The sequence below is a fragment of the Phacochoerus africanus genome, chromosome 9 (genome assembly GCF_016906955.1).
Source record: "Phacochoerus africanus isolate WHEZ1 chromosome 9, ROS_Pafr_v1, whole genome shotgun sequence".
Classification (NCBI taxonomy): domain Eukaryota; kingdom Metazoa; phylum Chordata; class Mammalia; order Artiodactyla; family Suidae; genus Phacochoerus; species Phacochoerus africanus.
Window position 1 is genome coordinate 83,510,769 of NC_062552.1, and position 24,465 is coordinate 83,535,233.

Below are 24,465 nucleotides of genomic sequence, written 5' to 3' on the forward strand. Positions count from 1 at the left end.
GGCATATGGAGGTTCCCAGGCTAGGGGTCAAATCGGAGCTGTAGCCACCAGCCTACACCAGAGCCACAGCAACGCGGGATCCGAGCCGCATCTGCAACCTACACCACAGCTCACGACAACGCCAGATCGTTAACCCACTGAGCAAGGGCAGGGATCGAACCCACAACCCCATGGTTCCTAGTTGGATTCGTTAACCACTGCGCCACGATGGCAACTCCTAGAACTGTTTAATATATTCAGTGGTTACTACAATTCTAGTAATAGATATCAAACTAAGGGGTGGATTTTAAAACAGTAAAACTACATTCTCCTTAATAAAAAAATTACTAGGTACCCCCTTCTGGTTATTTTGGGCAATTGACAAATCATCTTGTACTCCCTCCCACCCTTCCACAAACAGCAATGAGGCGCTACACTGTGTCAGATATTGTACTTGGGGCAGAGATACAGTTCCTGCCAGTAAGAAATCCATAGTCTCGATGGGAAACAGCCGTTCAAATGAAGAACTACAATTCAGTCTAATTGCTGCGATAAAGGTATATGTGACGGGATGCCTTCTAGAAGTAGAAGAAGGGGCTCAATCAGCCTGGGAGCATGTGACAAGTTAAAATTTGAAGAATGAAAGGTTTGTTAGATAAATGAGAAAGGAAAGAGTATTCAAGGAGTGTATGACATATTTGCAGAATGACTAGAGCTTGGTGAAGCTAGAGTGTGGGGCTTGATGGGGGCTCGATGAGGGGTGGTAGGGGAATAAAGCAAGATGAACTGGACCAATTCAACAACATATACTATTTTCAGTGCATATTAGCAAATTAGTCTGGGATGGCCTTGGACTCTGTTCTTATAACGTTATACCTTGTGTCATTACTGAGAAGAGGGACAACTTCCTCATGGTAGGACCTACAGTCAACACTAAAACAAAACAAATCTAAGCCAACTTGACAAGTGTGTAGGTTTGACACCTTTCCAATGTCTCCACTGGAAGAGACTGAATCCTCTCAGCTCCATTTATAGTTTTAGATACCCCAAGGTTCCAGAATCTTTCCCCTTCCTTATCATATTCAACTCTGTTATGAAAAGAATCTATGGCATTAAAACTCAACAAGCCTTGCCAAAATTGTCTCATTCTTAAGAGTTCTTATTTTCCCATTAACAGCCAATCTTTCCTGCTTCAATTGTTTCTTTTTCAATTAGTTTACCTTCTGGAAAATACCACCATAGTCATTTGAACAACTCTCGAGAGAGTCCTATGAATTTGGGAAAACCAGGAAATAACTGAAATGCTGGGTTGGACAACTACCTTTAAAAGCATCCAGATGCTTACTGCATAAAAATACAAGGGAGAAGGGCCCTTACTTTTCTGAGACCCATATCAACTAAAACAAAACTGACAGTGTTCAATTGTGACTCCAGGGCCCCCTCTTCCCACCCTCTTAGAATTCACTCTTGGCTTATGTGTTGGTCTGAGTCTCAGCCAGTGAAGATAAAAGAGTAGTTTTCATGGGGGATGCTCTTCACACAGTAGGGCCTTGATGCCACCGGAGGACAAATTCCGAGTCTCATTTAGCCTTCGATATACCTAGTAGCCAAATACCTTTCTGAGGAAGGATGACTGGGAGAATCTCTCCTGTCTGGTTTGCTCTCTTGGCTGAAAACCACCACCAGGTTGGGTAATTACGTCCTTGAGGTGAAGGACACTGTCTTTTACCTCCCTTATTTTACGAGACTGAGTGCCTGGTAGAAGTCGCTGTTAGAACACTGGCTAAAAGCATCTATAGGCACACAGCAATCATAGTCTGAGCCTAGAATTAAAACATATGAAGAATACAGAGTTGGGACCAATATTATCAGAAACTAAAGGGAGACTGTGGATAACCATTGGATATAAAGCATATACTTAGCAAGTGCTTAGAGCAATGTAATGGAAAGTCTGTCTTTTTTTTTTTTTTTTTTTGTATTTTCTACAGCCACAAATGCGGCATGCGGAGGAGGTTCCTAGGCTAGGGGTCTAATTGGAGCTGTAGCCGCCGGCCTACACCACAACCACAGCAACGCAGGATCCAAGCCGCATCTGCAACCTACACCTCAGCTCACGGCAACGCCAGATCCTTAACCCACTGAGCAAGGCCATGGATCAAACCCACAACCTCATGGTTCCTAGTTGGATTCGTTAACCACTGAGCCACAATGAGAATTCCCTGGAAAGTCTATTTGAATAAAAGAGTCCACTTCATAGAACATTCATTCTGTAAAAGGTCATCTAATAAAGTACATCTAGTTTTAAAGTGTGAGTAGTGTGAAGATTTAAAACTAGAAAATGAGAGAATTGTGATTGCTTTTGTATACTGTTTTATAAAACTGTTCCCAGCTGGAGGAAGCAATCTCTACCCCTGGGATGGCTTTCATGACTCCAGATGATTCAGAAGGGTCTTGTACCCCACATTTAAAAAAGATTGGCCAATGGGAACTGCTGTGTAGCACAGAGAATCTGAAAGAGAATGTACATGTGTATATGTATTAATGAATCACTTTGTTGTACAGCAGAAATTATCATAACCTTGTAAATCAGCTACACTTTAATAAAACTTAAAAAAAAATAAACAAGATGCTTCTCCTTCCAACTGTTCTCTAATGAGGTAGCATGGGGGGTGGGTGGGAGTGGTCTCAGAGCCACAGAGGGCTGAATTCAAAATACCAAGCCTTTACTGCTGTGATTTTATTAGAAAATCAACTTCTATGTCCACAAAGTGGGTACAGTAGTATCCATAGTGATGCTGTCAAGAGTTGTTTGTTAGGCACCATTATTATTTCTAAGATTTTGATGATACAAATGACTGGTGTCTTGGGTACCACTTGAGAGGCAGTAGTGTGTAGTGGTAAATGGCTCTCCGGGCTTGAGTCCTGACTCTGCCTCTTACTGTGTGACCTTGGGCAAGTCACTTACCTTTGTGGACTCAAGTTCCCTCATCTATCAAATGAAAATAATAATGATGTCATGGGGTTATTATGAGTTTCAAATTATTCCATATAAAGTCATTAGAAGAGCCTGATACGTGGAAACCCAGAATAAAAGCTATTATTGTTGTGTTTCTAACTCCAGATACTTTAATTACTAGGATAATAATAGATAAGCTTACCAGAACATTGTAGGGGTATTATACCCTTAATAATATTAGGATAAAAATAACAACATGGAGATTCACAGCATTGAGGAATGAGTTCAGAAAGTGATTTGAATACTGAGTTACTGAAATCAATAAATCCCTTTTGGAAGATAGTGCTCAAAAAAAAAAAAAAACCATTTTCGAATACTTTTAAAATGTCTTTGACCCAACAGAAATGTTATGCTGTAGAAAGGAAAAGCAAATTTGTCACAGAGCATTTTTAGAAATCACCCCAACTGCTTTTCAAGATATTGGGGACTCTGAAAAATTCCTGAGACCATCTACTGGGACAGGCTGGGAAGTCTCGTGGCCTCTGCTAGCCTGAAGAAACCTCCTCTGACCTAGAAGCTCAGGGCCATCTGAAGGTCCCAGGAAGCTTGGAAAGGCCATTCTAAGCCTAGCATTTTTAAGGTAGAGGAAAAGGCCACTTTATCACATGGGGCACACCTTCAAATTAACCCAAGGATATATTACTGTGGGATTTCATCTCCTCTGATGAGTAACATAAACAACTGGAAACACTGACGCTCAGCATGTCCATTGCCCCAGGCCCCGCAGAGTTTGGCTTTACGATGTAAACACAAATAAATACTCAGGTGTTTGGAAAGAGAAGGTCCCATTACACAAAAATGCCGGTGTCTGAGGCTACTCCTTGAATCCTCTCCACTCAGCACTGGGGCTGGAAAAGTCCGAGTCACAGTGGGGAGTATTTTGATAGGTGAACCAATACCCTGGAGCTCATCTTTGCAGGGAGCCAGGTAAAGATCCTCTCATCCAAATTCAACTATTTTTTTTTAACTGACTAAATTATCGTGACAAGTCAGAAGTCATAATTAAAAAGGAAACACAATTTTATTCCATTCATTTACTTCCTGTATTTCCCATCCCTTGGGAAGATGAATTCCTCTGTTTATTCTAATTTTGCAAGAGAAAAAGGGGCCAAAAGGGAAGGGTAGGTGTGATTCCCGCCCCCCCCCGCCCCCCGCCGTGCAACTACTACCTAACAAGTGATGCACTTGGCTGCCTTAGTCAAGTTCACCTCCAACTTCAGTTCTGAAAGGCTACATACATAAAGGCTACATCAAGAGGGGGAAAGCAATGCCAAGACAAGAGCCTTTGCTCAGAAGGGAAAATCACAGTGGCTGAGCCAACCGGGCAGTGTTGTGATGGGAGATATTTGTACAACTGATGCTTGAAAGTGACGTCACAGGCTCAGGTGGCTAAAAAGACCTATGAAGGCTGCTCTTTCCCTGCACAGAGAAAAAGCTCATTCATACTCCCAGGATGTCGCTTTGAAACTTCCTTTCCCATTCAGCACAGAAACCTGGGTTCTTCTTCCCCTTTGGATGGAGCTCAGGTGGGGTACCTTGAACTTGGGACTTGGTCTTGATGGTGACAGTCAACTTCACAGTCAAAGAGTGAAAACAGATCATAATTACTTTATATCTAGTGTGCATCAAGAACTTCCATGCTCTTCAACTCATTTAAATTTCCTAAGAGACTTGTATCATTTTCATTTTACCTGAGCAAAATAAGTGTCTGAGAAGTTGAGTAATTTGTCCAGTGTCAGATAACCAAGTTAAGTTAAGAGCTAGGATTCAAACCCAGGTATAACTCCAAAGCCATACAGTTTCTCCTTAAATTTCTCTGCTAACAAAGTGTCAGGGGCTCTACATTCTTTCCAACTCTGGAAACATCCACTTTGCTGTAATAAGTACCATGAAAGACCAGTTCAAGGCAGTGGATTAATTTATTCACATAGATAAGTTTAAAGGTAATAGTCCTGGGCATTTACCTCTCAAGGAAAAGGAGAAAAATCATCAGACCAGTTTCCAGTATCTCTCTCTAGCCACCCTCTATTTCCTCCTATAGTAAGTTGGAGCATCACTCCCATTTCATTCCCAAGCAGACAACTACCCTTTCTTGAGACAGTCCCAAATATATTGCTGCCCTGGTGGGAGTTGTTAACAGAAACCTTATTTCTTTAGCTGGAACACACACTGACATATTTACCTGCAGTGCCTTCTGCAAGATAGATGTTCCCTGTGTCCTAGTTGCAGAATTCAGAACGATGCCCAGATCAAAGAAAGCTTTGTATTTTAGTGAGCATGAAAGTGTCCATTTTGTAGATGCTGGTTTCTCCACATCTCACTGAAGACTGAGGGGTGAAATCCCCCGAATGCACTTATATGGAGTTCTATTACCATGTGAGTGATGTTCAGAGAGCCTCAGTCAACTTTTGAAAAGCTGAGTCGCAAACACCCATCCCTTGTATTTCCAATCAGATGAGCCATTGCTAGTGATGACTGTGTGGGCTCAGCACATCCGGCTGGTCTTGAGCAGACAAGAGGGAAGAAGAGCACACTGTCCACCCCTAGGCACTCTGTACCCCTGGAACAATACACAATGGATGGATGTCCAGGTCCTGAAATGCACTGACAGCAGCCCTTTCTGGACCAGTGAGTGGGTTCTCTGCCTCCTGACTCACAATGTACTTAACCTGTACATTTTACAAAGGGCTCTGCCCACAGAGTGCTGCAAAATCTGGAAAAGAGGGAATGAATGTTTCCTTTGAGAAAGATTGGTTTCTCTTTGAAACTAGGGGCCAATGTGCTTCACCCAAGGGTCTAGGTGGACTTTCTATTTCATTAACAAATCCAGAGTTCTCTTTAGCTGTAGCCTGGGATCCAGAGAATATGCTTGGGAGACGGTGAGGAGATGGCAGGAAGTGAGCAGCCATCTGAAGAGAGTGGGTCATGATTTTCTCATCTCAATCCCTCTATGTCCCTCACAGATTCAATTCTACCAAACTCAGGAGCTGTAGATGTGTGTGAGCATAACGACGCTCTCTTTTCAAATCACTTCCTCTGAGACAACCTTATGAGAACCTCAGGACATCCAATGATCACCTAAGCTAAAGGCTACAGACATGGTGCCTCCACACTGGGTCTCTGAGAACCATGGGGAGATAAGCTATTCCCTCCCCCTTAGAGGTGGAACCAGGGAAGGCTAAGTGGGGAGGATAAATAGGACAAAAACCAGTCACCCTAACCCATCCTCTAGCAATTTTGTACCCGCTTTTGTCTGTACCAACCTCACTGTCCCCTGGGACAGACAAAACATAGACAGATGATTTCTTCCCTTAAATGGACCAGGGTAAATAAATATTTAAGTAAATTCATTTATACCATTCCTCAAAGTTAAAAAAAAATGTGTATACTGAATATAAAACAGCACTTTTTTAGACTTTTTTTTTTTTTTTTTACGTCTGCACCTTCGGCATATGGAAGTTCCCAGGCTAGGGGTTGAAACAAAGCTCCAGCTGCTGACCTACACCACAGCCATAGCAACTCAGGATCCAAGCCATGTCTGTAACCTGCACCACAGCTCATGGCACTGCTGGATCCTTAACCCCCTGAGCAGGGCCAGGGATCGAACCCACAACCTCATGGGAACTAGTCGGGTTGGTGCATCACCATGGGAACTCCAATTTTTTTTTTTTTTAATCTTGATCAATTGAAAGTAAAGACCAACTGTAAGAAATATGTCATCAGGACCTGGGCCGTTGGCTTTAGCTGAAGCAAAGGGAAGAAGGAAAATGGAATGGGTTATGTAGTTCTCAGTTACAAAAGAAAATACAGAGATTTTGTCTTGTAGAGACAAGCTTTCCCCTGGTACTGGATTTAAGAAGGAAGGTGTGTCCTGGTTCCTTACATAAGAGGTGCTAGCACAATGTAAGGCATTTCTTTAAGGGACACAATGTTCCTCCTTGCAGTTTTGCAAAAGGTACAGATGAGACACGATGTGGACAACAGACAAGAGAGGCAGAGCTTCTGTTGTGGGTGAAAGCCTGAGAGTTAGACTTACTCTTCACCCAGGCAGAAGCCAACCCACTCCTCCACAGGCACAGGCCATGGGCATGTCTGGGGAAAGCATGAGTGTTTGTCTAATAAAAGAGGATGTTTTGAATTCTTTTAAGAGATTAGCATCTACTATGTGTCTGGCACAGATCCAGACATTTTACAAAGTGTATTATGAAGCAACATGTTGCATCAACAAGATAACGGACTTGTAGTCAGATCTGGATCCTTCCCAGTATGACTACAAATAAATTAATTAAACATCTTTGGGTTCAGTTTCCATGTCTGTAATATGAGATCAGTATTATCCACCTTAGGTGGCCACTGTAAAGATAAAATGTACAAAAGATATGTAGTTCCCTGCCTAGTAAATGAACAGTCAGTCTTTTCCTCCTTCCCTATTTGCCCACATAATCGTAACAATTCTATGCAATTAGGGCTGTACAGAAGCAGACACCAAGCTTGAGAAAAGTGGTCTGTACTTGACCATGCCGTTGAGGTGCCAGACTCAGGGTATAAAAGCAGGACAGCTCATTTCAGATGTGATGCCCTTCCTACCTAACCATCTAATGAGTTCAGACTTGAGCCTATCTCATTTCCATAAAAAAGGACCACTTCAATTTGAATAATTTGAGCCTCCCTTGTGCCCAGTAAGGGATGAGGGGCCTACGTTTTGGCACGGTGCTCACCTGACCAAAGCTGAAGTCCATCGAAGCCATAGGAGTACAGGTCGTCACCAACTCCATTGCCTCCCCATCCTTCTCCACCTCCAGGGTATGGGGCATAGCCTGAGGAGGAGGCCCAGCCCACCCGTAGGTGTGTGGGCTCTGCTGTGAGGAAGGGGTCCACCTGGTCGATGATGAGCTCAAAGTACCACTTCTTATACTGTGCAGAGCCCTCAGCAACTCCCAGGAAGATGTTCGGCCGAATACTGAAATTAAACATGGGACAGGTGGCACCTACAGATTCTTAAAAACTGAGAAAGAAAATTGAACCAGACTCTAGGAGGCGGAGACCCAATTAAGCCAAGGGCAAGATCAATTTTATGATTTTCATCTTGTTCTTTTTTTTTTTTTTTTTTTGTCTTTTAGAGCCACACCCACGGCATATGGAAGTTCCCAGGCTAGGGGTCGAATCGGAGCTACAGCTGCCAGCCTATGCCACAGCCACAGCAACTCAAGATCCGAGCCATGTCTGTGACCTACACCACAGTTCATGGCAATGCCAGATCCTTAACCCACTGAGCAAGGCCAGGGATTGAGCCCACGTCCTCATGGATACTAGTCGGATTTGTTACTGCTGAACCATGATGGTAAGTCCTCATCTTGTCCTAAAGTAGGAAAAGCTTTGAGTCTCCAATACTTGTTTAAGTTCTTAGTGGGAGGTGTCAGGACAACACCAGTTCCATTTTAAACTATATAGGCCATTCTTTAAATATTCCATTCAAGGCAACCAACATTTACTAAGTGCCAACCATGGATAAAGATGCTGAAGACATCATACAGAGTTATATGATTATAAACTCCTGCTTTTTTCCGAAAGTGAAATAAATGACTCACTTGAGTTCCATCTTCTGATAAATTGGTTTAAGTACCCCTAAACTGTTTTTCATAACAGCAGCGTCTCCCCCTAGGCATTATTAATAATAATGACCTCTCAAAAACATTACAAAGTCACTAGTAGAAATAATCCTGTCAGAGAAAGACAAAAACTGCATGGTATCACTTAAACATGGAATCTAAAAAAAAAGTCCAACTCAGAAACAGTGTAGAAAAGTGGTTTCGAGAGGGCAGTGGGGAGTAGTGTGTGTGGGGTAGGGAGTAGGGAGAGGTTGGTGAAAGTGCACAAACTTTCACTTATAAGATGAAGAGAGTCTGAGGCTCTAATGCATAACATGGTAACTATAGTTGATTACACCATATTGTATAACTGGAATTTACTGAGAGTGTACAACTTGAAGGTTCTTTTTTTTTAAGGTAAGTATGTGAGAATCCTTTCATAGTGTACATTATATCAAATCATCACTTTTTTTTTTGGTATTTACATTCTTCTTCTTTTTCTGTATTGCTCGAATTTTTCATAATTATTTATTTATTATTTTTTTAGGGCCACGGCCATGGCATATGGACGTTCCCAGGCTGGGAGCTGAATTGGAGCTGCAGCTTCTGGCCTGCAGCAACACCAGATCTGAGCGGCGTCTGTGACCTACACCACAGCTCACAGTAATGCTGGATTCTTAGCCCCCCTGAGGGGCCAGGGATCAAACCCCCATCCTCATGGATACTAGTCAGTCTTGTTTCCACTAAACCACTATGGGAACACCTCCATAATGTTTTTTTTTTAAAGTTTGCTTTTTTTTTTATCATCACATTGTATACTTTAAATATCTTAAAATTTCATTTGTCAATTATACCTCAATAAAGCTGGAAAAAATTCACCCTAGATAATACAAAGGCAGGGTGGGGAGAGATGTCACTATTGGGCAAATTTGTTAAAGGCTAAGAGGTTTTTAAGGGATCCAGTGAAAATGGTTACAAGCTTCAGACAAACCACTTGGAGAGGCTCTGGTTGGACTCCTTCTGCTAGAGGCCCACTGCTCTGGGCTGGGGCTGTGTCCACTTTGGGTGGGCAAGGGAAGAAGCAGACCAGTACCCGGAAGAAAGTCCGTGTGATGGCTCAGGTCTGGGGGCTACTCCACCTTCAGAAGGGAGGTTCTTCCCTCACACCATGGGGTAGGGAGGGGACCTGGGTGGAAAGTTGCTGCCTAGTGCGTGTCAGTGAGTTAATGACTCCCATGGGGTTGCATGTACGGATCAGCAGGCCAGGGGTCCACATGGGCCCATTCTGGCCTTCACAGGCAGCCCGTAAATGGCCATGTGCCAGAGGATATGAGAAACCACGGTCCCAACATGGGACACCCACTCTACCAAAAGACTTTTAGAAAAAAAATCCAGTTGGCCTATCGAAATAAAAATAAATGTTATAAAAAAGGTACAAGATACACATAGATGTTTAAAAAAGAAACTTAGTAGACCCCTTAAGGCGGAATTCTTTAGCCCTTACTCTGTCTTTGGCTACTTCGGAGGTAAAGTTTGAGCTCAGCTGAAGGGGCTGAAGTTCAAGGTCCTAGAAATGTACCCATTTTCCTGGTCTTAGGCACCTGCATCACCATGGAAATGATGGGCAGGTGGCTTTGGAGTTCAGATCAGCTCTCTTCCTTTCTGGGGACAAGATGGGCATTTGGAATGATGGTGGTGACCTTACCTTGTCACATCGTTAATCAGCCGCGTCTGCAGGAGCAGGTTTCTTCGGGGCAGCAAGTTGTCACAGATCAGATTCTGGTTGGCCCTCACAGCGACTCCATTGCAGAGACAGAGGGAACACAGCACATCCAGAACCTGCAGCAGGACACACCCCACCAGACCTTAGGACCCTGGGAGGGCACAGCAGGCAGGACCTGGCAGCCACAGTACATGAAGGAAGTGGGTCTTGTGAACGTGGGGGCCAGGGGCCAGGGGCCAGGTAGAAGGACCTGTTCAGAGTCAAGGAAGCCACACCTGCCTTGCTGGCAGGAGTGAGTGCTGCCTCTCAGGGAACTGAGGTCGGGCTTCTTTCTAGCTGCTCTGCCCTAGACTTGTGCTCCATCCCTCCAAACTAGGCCTGTCACCTGTGGTCACTGTTAAGGTAAGTAGGAGTCTGAGCTCTGAACACAGCCTGTCTAGGTTAATACCCCAGCCAGGGCCAGGACCAGGGAGAGGTTGAGGCATTGAGGCACAAAATCCAGGCACAAATTTCTCTTACGGTAGGTGGTAGAAGGTCCTTAACTTGGCCTGACCTTGGGGGTCCTCTGCCCTGGATCAGTAGGCATAAATAGAGCTCTTCCTGAAAGGCACTCAGGTTCCCATCTGGCTAAGATCCCTCACAGGTAGCAGGCTTGGGACCCTCACTAGGTGTAGTAGAGGTGAGAGCTAGGCAGATTCCAAGTCTTGGGTCTCTTCGTATGATAGCATCAAATTTCAAGAACACAAACCCTTGTGTTCCTAGAAATCCCTGTTCAAAAACCTTTCACCTGCTCTTTCTCCCCTCCAGAGTGAGAGCGAACCACACGAGCAAGCGAGCCAGGTGGCCCCTGAATCTACCAGACCCATCCTGAGTTGTTCCCAATCCACATGGTCTTCCAGCTGCCTGGGAAGTGGCAACAGTGCCCAGCCACCTCCACCAGGTGCCAGCCCCTGTCTGCTCATTGCCTTGGGCTGCATCCTCCCTCATTCGGATGTGGTGTTCCTATCCTGGGGGGCAAGCTGCTGGGCCATGCATGGCCCTTCCCTCTCTTCCCTTTGGGGAGGAAGGTGCAAACAGCAGTGGATGAAGGACAGCCAATAGGTGAAGGCAGGCTGTGCTGACAGGGAGGGGCCCACCACGCTTCAGTCTTACAAAGTGGTCATGGAAGACCCCATGCTTAGTGGGGCTGGATGGCTTTTAGATTATTGATGGCATTTGTAACCATAATTCTCATAACCCAATTTTCTACCTGGCTCCCTGAATGTCAATTTTGCTCCAGAAAAATACAAAGCACATTTATGGGACAAGCAGAAAAGAACCCCAAAGGTGGTTTTACAGAGAAGTCTTACCATTACCACGCCAAGAAATGTTATTGACTGCAGCACTGGAAATCCAGAGGATAATTTCTTACTCGAAGAGAAGAGCTTGTAGATGGCCAGGAAATTAAGTACTTATTATCTGGCCTATCACACATTTTCATCTGTTCTGCCTTGGAGTGACAGCTGTAGGAGCCTTGCTGTCACAGCCAGAGGGAAAGCAGAGCTTAATCCACACACAATAGAAACAGGAGAAAAAGGCTCTGTGGAAAGCGCACAGCCTAATGGAGTAGCACATCACCCATAAATAAATGATGCCATAAAGAATGTGCTGACATTGTTCAGCCTTTGTTTTAGGAGGTGTAACTTTGGCTAAAATAGGGAATGGGAGCAAACTTCCTTCTCTAAAAAAGTTTAAATGGTTTTAAAAGGGAGTATAGCTGGGCTGGCCCACTGAGGGGGACAGGCAGGCTCAGAGCCTCGGGGTCATCTGCACGTTTTGACAGGGAGGGAGCTTGTCAGTGTCCTCTGGGATGCAAGACTGGCTATGGCAGGTACTGCTGAGGGGTCACCAGACTCCATCTCCTTCTCACCCTGAGCACAAAGAGGCTGTAATTTCCATCCTCCTGAGAAATAAAATATTGCTTGCCATACCAGTAAACAAAAGACATCACTGCAGTCCTCAATGATTACAGCCACAGAGAGTCTGAGCTGGTGATCCCCGAGGGAACTCAGAATTAATTTCTGATGGAATTAGCAGCCATCAGACGGCAGCCACTCCTGACACTGGCCCCAGACAGTGAGCTGAGGTCCATCTCAAAGGAATGATTTCAGTGATCCCTGACTCTTGCATCCTCCCATACATAAAAAAATACTAAATTCTTTAACTTGAGATACATTGTTTTCTTTTATTAACAGTAAACTTTTGTTCCAACTACCTGCCCTTTGTTGCAAAACTCCTATATATCCTCACTCTCTCCTCTCACCTCCTTGAAGCAGTTATCTCAGGGCTACTTGAGAGGCTGGCTCCCTCCCGGGCTTAAGTCCTCAGTGTTATCCATCAGATAAAATGTAACTCTCAACTTTTATGTTGTGTATATTCTTTTTATTTTTTCTATTATAGTTGATTTACATTTTTCTATTTCTGCTGTACAGCAAAGTGATCCAGTCTTACATTTATATACACATTCTTTTTCTCACATTATCCTCCATCATGTTCCATCACAAGTGACTAGATATATAGTTCCATATGCTATATAGCAGTATTCTGGTCAACACTGCCTTGCAGATCTGCAGCATCACGTGACTGAGTTCTGGCCAGGGGAAAGCAGTGGATGTGATGTACACGGCTTTCAGGCCTGGCCCCTAAAGACCTCTCCACACTGTTCACCATGCACTCTTGCTCTTTCCAACTGGATGTGGAGATCCAAGGAGGGATTACAAAGCCCAAGGGTCTCCTCACGCCAAGCGAGATCCAGTAGCACTTGCATCACCTAGAAGCCTACCAGAAGTACAGATGCCCAGACTGGCCCAGACTTACCACATCAGAGTCTTGGTTTTTTTTTTTTTTGGGGGGGGGGTGGCTTTTTAGGGCTGCACCCATGGCACATGGAAGTTCTCAGGTCAAAGATCCTAGCTGCATCTGCAACCTACATCAAGGCTCACAGCAATGCTGGATTGTGAACCTACTGAGTGGGGCCAGGGATTGAACCCATGTCCTCATGGACAACAGTTGAATTCTTAACTCGCTGAACCACCATGGGAACTCCCAGAGTCTTCCTTTTATTTATTTATTTATTTATTTTTCTCTTTTCTAGGGCTGCACCTGTGGCACATGGAGGTTCCCAGGCTAGGGGTCCAATCAGAGCTGTAGCTGCCAGCCTACGACAGAGCCACAGCAATGCGGGATCTGAGCCGCATCTGCAACTTACACCACAGCGCATGGCAATGCTGGATCCTTAACCCACTGAGTGAGGCCAGGGATCCAACCCGCAACCTCATGGTTCCTAGTCAGATTTGTTAACCACTGAGCCACGACGGGAACTCCCGGAGTCTTCCTTTTCAAACAAACCCCAAGAGATTCATAGCACAGAACAGTCTGCGAAGCCTGGTCCTGGGGGACTGTGGGGCTGTTAGATGGAAGGAGGCTGAATGAGCACACAGCATGTAGCCCTCCCACTGGCTGGCCATAGAGTGTGGCTTCACTGAGAGAACATAGGAATTAGCCTTCTCTAACCTATACACTGTCCCAAGTTGAGAATTTCCCTGGCCCACTCTGTGGAGTTCATTTGCTGCTGTGTTGTAGTCACTGTCATCATGGATACTGTACTTCATTCAAGACCCTCTCTTATGCTTTTAATCTCCATTAGTCCCTGCTCTAAACACAGGATTATGGGGGAATTCTGCTTTAAAGATAAGAACTATGTATTGCACACCCGTGGAACTATCATTTGGCTGTTGCATTTTGTACTCAGCTTTTATCTATAAAAACAGCTGTATTTTAAAAATGCAAAGGATTTGGCATCGTCACTACAGTTGCTCAGGTCAGTGCTGTGGCACAGGTTTGATCCCTAGTCTAGGAACTTTCACATGTCATGAGGGTGGCCACATTTTTTTTTTTAAATGCAAAATGTACTTATTTCTGTGAATTTTGTAACAAGTTGTCTATTTGAGAAATGAGTGCTTTGCTGCCTCTGAGGAACAGGTTCTGTTCTCCCTGTGGCTGCACAAACTGGTTGGTTGGGAATGCTATATTGCCTGGCTGCCTGGCACTCAGAAGTGACTTTATGGAGCTACTATACCAAGTCTGGGGGAGTTAATGGTTTGCTTACCTGTGCACTCTTCTGTGCCCCACTCCCCAGGCTAACTTTTCAATTCTGATTTATACTTTCTCAGGACCAATGATATTACTATTTGTTTTGTTTTGTTTTGTTTTTGCTTTTTAGGGCTGCCCCCATGGGATATGGAGGTTCCCAGGCCAGGGATCAAATCGGAGCCATAGCTGCTGGCCTACGCCACAGTCACAGCAACGCAGGAATCTAACTGCATCTGCAATCCACTTTACAGCTTAGGGCAATGCCAGATCCTTAACCCACTGAGTGAAGCCAGGGGTCGAACCTGCGTCCTCATGGATGTCAGTCAGATTTGTTAACCACTGAGCCACCACAGGAACTCCTGATATTACTATTTTACCATATATTTTTCTCACATGTGGCTTCAAATCCTTGTGAAATAAATAAAGCAATAAAAAATATTTATCTATGATAACACTGAGCAGGTTTAGAGTAAGGGGAGTTGGGGGAATGGCAAGTGAAAAGGACGTATTTTATTTTTATTACTAGATGCTTATTCCATGGAAAACTTACAAGCTTACTATTATAATTTTCAACAATTTTTCTTTTTACCAAATAAATTTAATGCTTTCAATACAGTAAGTGAGTTTTTTTTTTTTTTCCCCTCTTTGTGGCTACACCTGTGGCATATGGAAGTTCCTGGGCTAGGGGTTGAATCAGAGCTGTAGCTGCAAGCCCTTGTTTTAGCCATGACCACATTGGATCCGAGCTACATCTGTGAACTACTCTGCAGCTTGTGGCAACACCAGATCCTTAACCCAATGAGTGAGGCCAGGGATCTAACTTGCATCCACATGGATGCTATATGGGTTTTTTTTAATCCACTGAACCACAATGGGAACTCCATAAATGTGTTTCTTTACTACTAACAGCTATTTATTGGATGGGATGAGACGTGTATGTATATGTGGGCTTCCATCCATTCAAGGTGAGACAGGAGTAGATTCTGGCTCTACTCATTCATTCCTCTTATTCATTCATTCCACCTTCAATGACATGTATTAAATGCCTGCCATGTATAACATGTGAGCTTGGCACTATGGGGATGACAAGGTCCCGCCTGTGAGGGAACTCAGCCTCTGAGAGAAATGTCCACATAATATAACTATAGTGAAAGGCAGGGTGGAACCACCATGCAACAGTACGCATGCTGTACAAGGAGTGAGGAGAGGAGACCCTGTCCAACTGTGATTCAGAAAAAGCTTCATGGAGGGGGTGACATCTGAACTAAGTCATGAAGAGGGATAGAATTCTGGTGGGTCCTGGAAAAGCAGAAAGGCAAGACATGCTGAGGGATCAGCAAGCACCTTGTCACTGCGAGGTCAAAGGGTAGAGTGCATTCAGAAATTGGGGAGTGGGCAGTGTACCCTACTCCTGCCCCCTTCACTCCAAAGATGGTGTTCTTTCCCACTAATTTTCTGACCTAAATTTGATCATGTTTGAGAGGAGTGGCAATGCTTTCCATGGCAAGGACAGAGCTGACAACTACAAAATCTTAGGGGGAAAGAGGAGGTGATAGTAACTGTTAATCCTGTAACCACTCCCTATTCTCAGTATGTATGCGATCAGAGGTGGCATGGTACAATCAGGGCATTCTCACACCCACCACATCTACAAAAGTTAAAAAAAAAAATGTCACAACCACCTTCATGGACCCACAGGGGTCCCCAAATTCCCGTCTAAGCAGTATGAACTTATATGAAAATGCTTTCTGCTGGTGAATTTTTCACTATAAGGAGTTATATTTATATAATAATAAAATAAGGACACAGAGTTCCTGTCATGGCTCAGTATCCATGAGGATAAGGTTTCAATCCTTGGCCTTGCTCAGTGGGTTAAGGATCTGGCATTGCCGTGAGTTGTGGTGTAGGCTCAGATTCCGTGTTACCGTTTGGCATAGGCTGGGAGCTGTAGCTCCAACTAGACCCCTAGCCTAGGAACCTCCATAGGTCACGGGTGTGGCTCTAAAAAGCCAAAAAAAAAAAAAAATCAGGACACAAAAGTAAACACAGTCTCACAGAACACATCAGACTGCAGCTTGAGAAACACTGGAAAGAATATTACACATGGAGATGGAGACCTAAATTCTGGTCTGAGGCTGTTACCAATTAGCTCTGTGGCCTTTGAGGTGTTGCTTAACATTCTTGGGGCTCACATACATTGGCCTTGTTTTTGCCATTGTCAGGTGGGAATAATAATAATAATAATGCTTCTTCATGGAGTCATAATGAGGACAAAAGAAAATGCATGTGGACACTAAGAACAGCAGCTGGCACTCATCAAATGCAAAATAAATGTTAGCCATCATTATCGTCATCATCACTGTCACGGTTGTCCGAAGGGTTGTGCGGTGCCTTGTGGCTCTAAAATTCTATATATTTTGATTCACTGTCTTCACCAAAAACTAAGTGAATGGCCCAGAGATGCCTGGAAACCTGGCACTAGAGAAAAAAAAAAGAGCAGCCTGGACAAGAAAACATTACCTTGGCATTTTCCAAGTAAAGATGAAATGTTGCAATGGACGTCTGGCCTGCATTCAAGCCCATTCTTTGCAAAGCTACCGCAAATATCCCCAGGGATGATCTGAGACGAGATTTCGCTTTGAAAATAAAAGTTCTGTACTTGAATACTCCCTAATGGGGGACCTGAATTCATGGCAAGCCAGCCTCCCTCCAAGAATCTATCAAAAGACCACAAAGGCGACATCCTTGAGAAGACTCTTTGCACTATGACCGCATTGCTTCAACTTTGACAGCATTGCCAGAATTTCTCAAACAGTGCCCTGGCTCTGGAAGATTAAAGACAACTCTGCTAGTGCTCAGGGGTTAACACAGCAGCCCGGGCATTGGTTCCTAGCAAAGTAATGCAGCTTCTTAGGCCTCAGTTTTCTCAACCGTGGAGTGGGCAGTACAGTCATCAACTTTCTCCTTTGCGGCTTTTGGCTGAAAGAAGCCGTAACAAAGCTGGTTATTTACTAAGTGTGTTACGGGGTGTGATCATAAATCAGCCCAAGGAGCAAGGGGAAAAAAAGCAGCTTTCCTGTCAAAGAGCTCCTCCTGATATCCTCATGTGGCTCACGGCTCACGCCCCGGGTGCTAGGGTATTTATCCATTACTCTTATTACATTTTGCAGTAGGCAAGGAACGTACTGGAATGTGGCAAAGCTGGACTCAAGCAGGAGCCTCATGCCTGCTTTTGATTTACCACATTTGGAAAGCAATTACAGACCCCACATATTTCTTTTCTACTCTTCGCCAAGCAATTTCACAGATGCCAAGGACCACAGCTTTTTTGTTTCCTAAAGATGATGCATATCATTGGAGCAAGGCTGCAGAGGCTTGTTCTCCTGCACCCCCTGAGATGTGTCTCTGATGGGCAGTGGCCCAGTGGATAGCAAGAAGTGAGGGCCAGTGACCGAGCTGGGGTCTCTCTACTCCTCATGAGCCAGCTGCTGTCCCTCACGTCCAATCATGCCATCTGGTCTTGATACACCCCCTCAACCTTAGGGGACCTGCCTGCTCACTACAGTAACCCTCATGTGTGGGGCAGATGCTGAAAGATCAGGATAAAGCATATTCATAGGCTTTCTCCAGAGATCATCGTGTTTTAAAGAGATAATTCCATAAATACAGAGACATTAGAACTTTAAGAAATTTCCACAAAACTTGATATAGCCTTTCACCTTAGTAAGTGAGCTGGTGTTGCCTTCATTTCATAGCTGAAATGATCTGGGCTCAAGGTCACCTACCTGTTTTCTATCAAAGGGCAAGTCACCCCCAGCTCCCCCACTCCTGCTTGTTCGTGCGGATCTATCTACTTTGCCTGGCTTGACTCATGGCAAGTTGGATTTCATTTAAGAACACGCTGTGTTGCCAGGACTTTCTACATTATTCTAAACCTGATTTCTGTGTAGCTTCCTCATGCAGTTTGGTACTAGTTGTTTCACTACTAAACTCCCAGACTGGCATTAGCTGTTTCATTAGTAAACTCCCAGACCTGAGGGTGGGAGTAAATCCCACCGCTGGCCTTGCACAGAGCTCCGTGCCTCACATAGCCAGCTGTGTGCTAAGGGGTAATGATGAGTCAGGCTTAGGGAGCTGGTGGAAACCGAGGGGACCACCCAAGATCCAGCGTGACTGTCTGGGTCAGAATGTGCTCCTCTGACTTTCAGGAGGAAGGGTCCTTCAGGACTACAGTTTCCAAAGTTTTTTTTTTTTTTTTTTTTTAAATCAAAATCAGGAGAGTAGTCATCACACTCTCCATCTCACACATGGTTATTAGTGGCAGGGAGGGAAAAGCTAGGTACAGTCAATCACTCTTTGGGGTTCTTTCCACACCCACCTTGTGGTTCCTCCCGTGCTTATCCAACAGGGAGATGATGGACTTGATGTGACCCTCTGCTATCAGATTTAAGGCTTCCGGGCTTTCAATCAGGATGCAGTGCAAAACTTCCAAGATACCTACATGAATGCCACAAAAATCATTTGGACATGAAATAACCTGAGTGGTTATAGAACTGGCTATAATTAGAAACCTGAGAGTGAAAGGGCCATCCCAAGGGGACAAAATAGCATCAATTCTTTGAGTCTATTAAACATTTCCTGCCAGAAGAAAGATGAGGCCATCTCTGATAGACTTCAGGAGCCACTGGGGGCCAACCAGTCTGTAATTAGGAGGTGAGTGTTATTTACCACTAACCCCAACTCCCTCTTCCCAAAGACATGATCCTTCTGTGTCAAAATTTAGAGAAGCAGTTGCAAAATAGAATTCTTAATTTGATCAGACCAAGCAGTATTTAATTTAAAAACAGAAAAGGAGATACCTAGTTTACTACAAATTCTAAAGGTCATTCAAGTAATTTAGAAAATATTCTGAGTGTTCCTTGAATGAGAATTTTTCTATGAATCACTTCAGAATTTTTATTTCACTCAAATCAAGCAATATTTAATTTAAAAACAGAAAAAGGAGATACCTCATTTATTACAAATTCTAAGGGTCATTCAAGTAATTGAGAAAATACTCTTGTGTGTTCCTTGAGTAAGAATTTTCCTAGGAATCACCTCAGGATTTTTATTTTAGATGTACCAATGTATCTATGTATTTTAAGCTCACTAAATAAAGACTATTTGGCTTTGCCCCCTTTCGGGGCATGCTGAGTGGCTTTCTGTATTAAGTGAAGGTCTAGAAAAAAACGAGCAGGTGCCCCTGCAGCCTGGCACCTACAGGATAACACCAGGGTGGAAATGCATGGGAAGTAGTTTGTTGGTTTTATGAAGATTCCTCTTGATTCTTTTTTTCCCAAGGTTTTTATAAATTACCCTAAAATGTAGTCTGACACATGGAAGAGGATCTGAAGAACACGGAGGCTTAGGAAGAAGACATCTGTGTAGGTGGATGGTCCTGGAGGAGCCTTCCCTTGGCCTGTCTGTTCAAGCTCCCGCCATCGCTAGACCATGAAAAGCATTAAAACCTTTCAGCTTCTCAGAGGGGAGCCCACACCTGTCCTGTTCTCTCATCACTGAGGAACCCAACTGCAGAGCCCAAGGCATTGCAGGGTCACTTAGCAGTGATGACCACTCTTCTTGGCGCAAATTCTCTGAGTCATCAAGATGGTCTTGCGATACGATGCTGAGGATGATTTGGGGGGTATGAGGATCATTTCCCCTTAGTTCTTGGTCCTGCATCTAACCACAGGGTTGAGAGGACCACTTCCAGAGAGGGTTTAGAAACCCAGAGAATAAAAGTCCAAGTAGTAGTTAGAAGGACACTAGGAGTTCCTGTAGTGGCTCAGCAGGTTGAGAATCCTACATAGAAGTGTGAGGATGCAGGATCGATCCTTGGCATCGCTCAGGGGGTTATGGACCTGGTGTTGCTACACACTGCTGCATAAGTTGCAGACACAGCTCAGATCTGGCATTGCTGTGGCTATGCTGTAGGCCTGCAGCTGCAGCTCTGATTCAATCCCTAGCCCGGGAACTTCTACATGCCACAGGTGCAGCCCTAAAAATAAAAAAATAAAAAGAGACCAGTGCCCTGGGGCGGGGGGGGGGGTATGATTCAAAGACCCAGAGGGTGGAGATGAAGACACAAAGTGAAAAATGAAGCAGAAAAGGAAAGATTTTTGAAGTCTGGGTTACAGTTGTTCAATCAAGTTATAAGAGTGCCAGGAAGATATAGGACTTCACTGCTTTTGGCTGAAGGAATTATTAATGATTGCTTGCAATCCAGTGGAAACAAAGAGTTGCTCAGAGATTCAACTTTTTTTTTTTTCCAACAGAAAGCAAAAAACAAAACAAAAACAAAACCCCACCACCTCCAGTTATATTTCCTGTCAAATCTTACCTGAGGAAGATTCTAGTCTGTCCAGTTTGCTGATTAGCCAGTCAAGGTTATTGGAGAATTGAGCGCAGTTGTTTCTGTTTCCACGAATGAGAGCAGCTGTGAATGAGAACAGTTGGATGATGTAGGTTAAAGGGCACAGTGATGGGGCTGAGAACCTGGGAAGCTGTTCAATACTTTACCTGCTTAGCAACTAAACAGAACTGAGTAACACACTTCCCCTCCTGAGCCCTTTGATACAATCCTATTTCAATATTGGGAAGAGTGGAACCTACCATTCACTCACATATTTCCAGAGATTCTACTATGTACCAGGCATCTGCCTACTTGTGGGGACTAGAGCAGTGGGAACACAGCCAGAGATTCCCTGCCTTCATGAAACAGGAGATAATACACATACAAATTAATACAATTACTTCAGATAGTGATAAAAGAATGATATGTGCTTGGTCACTGACTTAAGAAGTTTCTTCCATTTTTTTTTTTATATCCAGTTATTGGAAAGTACGATAAGCTAATTCTTTAGTGCCAAAAGAAGGCATGCAAATGAACACAGCTGAAAAGGAAAGTTAAACTAGTAGGCAAGTAATAACAAAAGATGAAACTAATAAAATAACTGAAACACATCAGTCCTGTGACAGTGGTTCCCAAAGCGTGATCCCTGGACAGGAATGTCAGTATCATCTGAGAACCTGTTGGAAACACACATTTTCTGGCCGTATCTCAGGTCTGCTGAATCAGAAAGTCTGGGGATGAGGCCCTGCACCTGTGCTTTAACTAGCCCTCCAGCTGATTCTGATGCCTGCTCATGTTTGAGGACCACTGGTGGAGGATACTGCAAAGGGAGAGGGAGAATATTCTGGCCTTAGATTGGCCAATCTAGACCAAATAACCTTCCCCCGGGCCCCCCAGCATAGGCCAGTATCAATATTATAGATGCAACTCTGGAACAAGTCCATGGAAACTGGCCTCCAAGTAGCTTGCTCTTCGTACTGTTGGTTTTCAAAGACTAGGAGGTTTTCCAGATGCTTTTGTAAGGTATTTAGCTAAGGAAATGTCTTCCTCAGGACCTCTGCTGCATACCTCCATGGTCATTAGAAGGCAGAATTCACTGAGCTCCTACCCTGCTTTTCAAGCAAGAGGGGTGAGCCCAAGGCTCTGGGGTCAGGTTGTCTGGGCTCAAGCCATTGTTCCACCACTTACAATGTGTGTGACCTTGAATAAATTAGGAGCATTTCTGAGCATCAGTTTCTTCATCAGTAAAATAGTAATAGTACCTACACATCACTGTGTTGTTCCGAGAATCAAAAAAAGATATTCCACTGCCTGGCATACAAATCTCAGCAAATGTTAGCTATTCTTGTTCTAAGATTTACTACTGAGTTTGAGCTATAGAGTTACAAAATGTTAGAAGTGGAAGAGCCCTCACAAGGTCACTCAAGACAGTAGTAGTCTAATCAGCCTGACACTTGACACTGAGAATGGATCTAACCTGCTTTCTTTGGTCTTCCCTCTTGACCACTCAACTTTCTATAGACTTCCTCTCAAGGGGACATTTACATCAGAGCAAAGCCTAAAATGCCGCCCTGTTCCCATGTCTGAGTGACCGCAGAGGCCGAGGCTGTCTTCCACTGTCCCTCCCACAGGCTGGGCACATGTGATGGCACTGGTTACAGCAGCCACTGGAACCTCACCATGCACTCAGAGTTGTGAGAAGGAAGGCTGGGTGCTGGAACATCCCTACTCCCCACCTTCTTCTTTCCACCTGAATGAAATAAGGAATAGGCCCAAGCAGCAGGAACTACGGCTGCCCAACAAGGGGACAGTGAAAGGGCATACAGTCGAAAATAGTAACCACCCTCCAACTGCAGGTATTAAAAGCCTAGAACTGAAAGGTACCTTAAACATTTTTGTCTTGTTGCCTTATTTTATTATTTTTATTATTTTCTGCTTTTTAGGGCCACAGATGCCGGATATGGACGTTCTCAGGCTAGGGGTCAAACAGGAGCCACAGCTGCCAGCCTACGACACAGCCATAGCAATGCAGGATCTGAGCCTCATCTGTGGCCTACACCACAGCTCAGGACAACATCGGCTCCTTAACCCACTGAGCGAGGCCAGGGATGGGAACGGCATCTTCATGGACACGAGTTGGGTTTGTTACCACCGAACAGTAACTCAGAAGGGAACTCCTCTTGTTTCCTCATTTTAAAGATGAGTTATATAGCTCAGGGAAATCTATTCAGTACTCTGTGATAGCCTATATGGGGAAAGAATCAGACAAAGAATAGATGTATATGTATGGCTGATTCACTTTGCTGGACACCTGGAACTAACACAACATTGTAAGTCACCTACGCTCCAATAAAATTTATACACACACACACACACATATAAGCCTAATGCAAAAAAAAAAAGAGAGAGAGAGAGAGAGAGAGAGAGATGAGGAATCAGGTTCCAGAAGTGTGTTAGTCAAGGGTTTCACTGGCATTTTTAGCAAAATGATTCACCATTTGCTTCCACTTTCTGCTGACTTCCTATTGACCATTTGGAAAGTACAATAAACTACCAGTGAATAGAATGAGTGGCTGGCATAAAAAAGAATGAAATAATGCCATCTGCAGAGAAGTGGATGGACCTATAGATTATCACACTAAGTGAGATAAATCAGAAAGAGAAAGACAAATACCACATAATATCAGGAAGTTCCCATAGTGGCTCAGCGGAAATGAACCTGACTGGTATCCATGAGGATATGGGTTCGATCCCTGGCCTTGCTCAGTGGATTAAGGTGCCAGTGTTCCCATGAGCTGTGGTATAAGTCACAGACATGGCTTGGATCTTGCATTGCTGTGACTGTGGTGTAGGCCAGCAGCTGTAGCTCTGATTCAACCCCTAGCCTGGGAACTTCCATATGCTGCACCTTTGGCCCTCTAAAGCAAAAGGCAAAAAAAAAAATGATATCACTTACACATGGACTCTAAAATAGGATACATATGAACTTATTTACAAAACAAACAGACTCACAGACATAGAAAACGAATTTATGGTTAACAAAGGGGAAGTGGGGGAGGAATAAAGAGTGTGAGATTAGTATGTAGAAACTACTATATATAAAATAGATAAGCAACAACATCCTACTTTATAGCACAAGGAATCATATTCAACATCTTGTAATAAATTGTAATGGAAAAAAATACGAAAAAGTATATATGTTCCTTGTGTGTGTGTACATATATAATATTTATATATAAATACATAACTGAATCACTTTGGTGTATACCAGAAACTATCACAACCTTGTAAAGAAATTATACTTCAATTAAAAATTAAAAAAGAATGAATGGTTAGGTTAGAATCAAAGGGTTAACAAAAGGCTTCCAAGATGACAATCTTCGTCTGTTCCATGGAAATCTCCAGAGACCACCCTTGGCCATCCTCCCAGGGAGAGGGCTCTGCGTATGCACTTACCCAGCAATTTGTACAGGAGGTTCAGAATTTCTTTCCAGGCCATGCCACTCTCCTCCCTGGCAATCCCTGCAAAGTGTGCTATGCTATTGTAGATATTTAAGCGATCAATGCAGTTCAACACAAGGGCCAACATTCCCTGTGAAGGTGAGTGGGGGAAAAAGTAAAAAATACTTGATTAAAA

The 24,465-nt window shown here is 43.9% G+C and overlaps 1 protein-coding gene across 1 annotated transcript in view; it reads right to left on the reverse strand.

Moving 5' to 3' along the window:
• RYR3 (ryanodine receptor 3) overlaps positions 1-24,465 on the reverse strand; it is a 570,648-nt gene that overhangs the window by 258,748 nt on the left and 287,435 nt on the right. The window contains exons 14-18 of the mRNA XM_047794870.1: positions 24,285-24,420; positions 20,817-20,912; positions 18,816-18,934; positions 10,289-10,422; positions 7,714-7,955 (exon numbers count right to left, since the gene is read on the reverse strand). Coding sequence (XP_047650826.1) covers positions 7,714-7,955; positions 10,289-10,422; positions 18,816-18,934; positions 20,817-20,912; positions 24,285-24,420 — 727 coding nt within the window. The remainder of the gene's footprint in view (positions 1-7,713; positions 7,956-10,288; positions 10,423-18,815; positions 18,935-20,816; positions 20,913-24,284; positions 24,421-24,465) is intronic.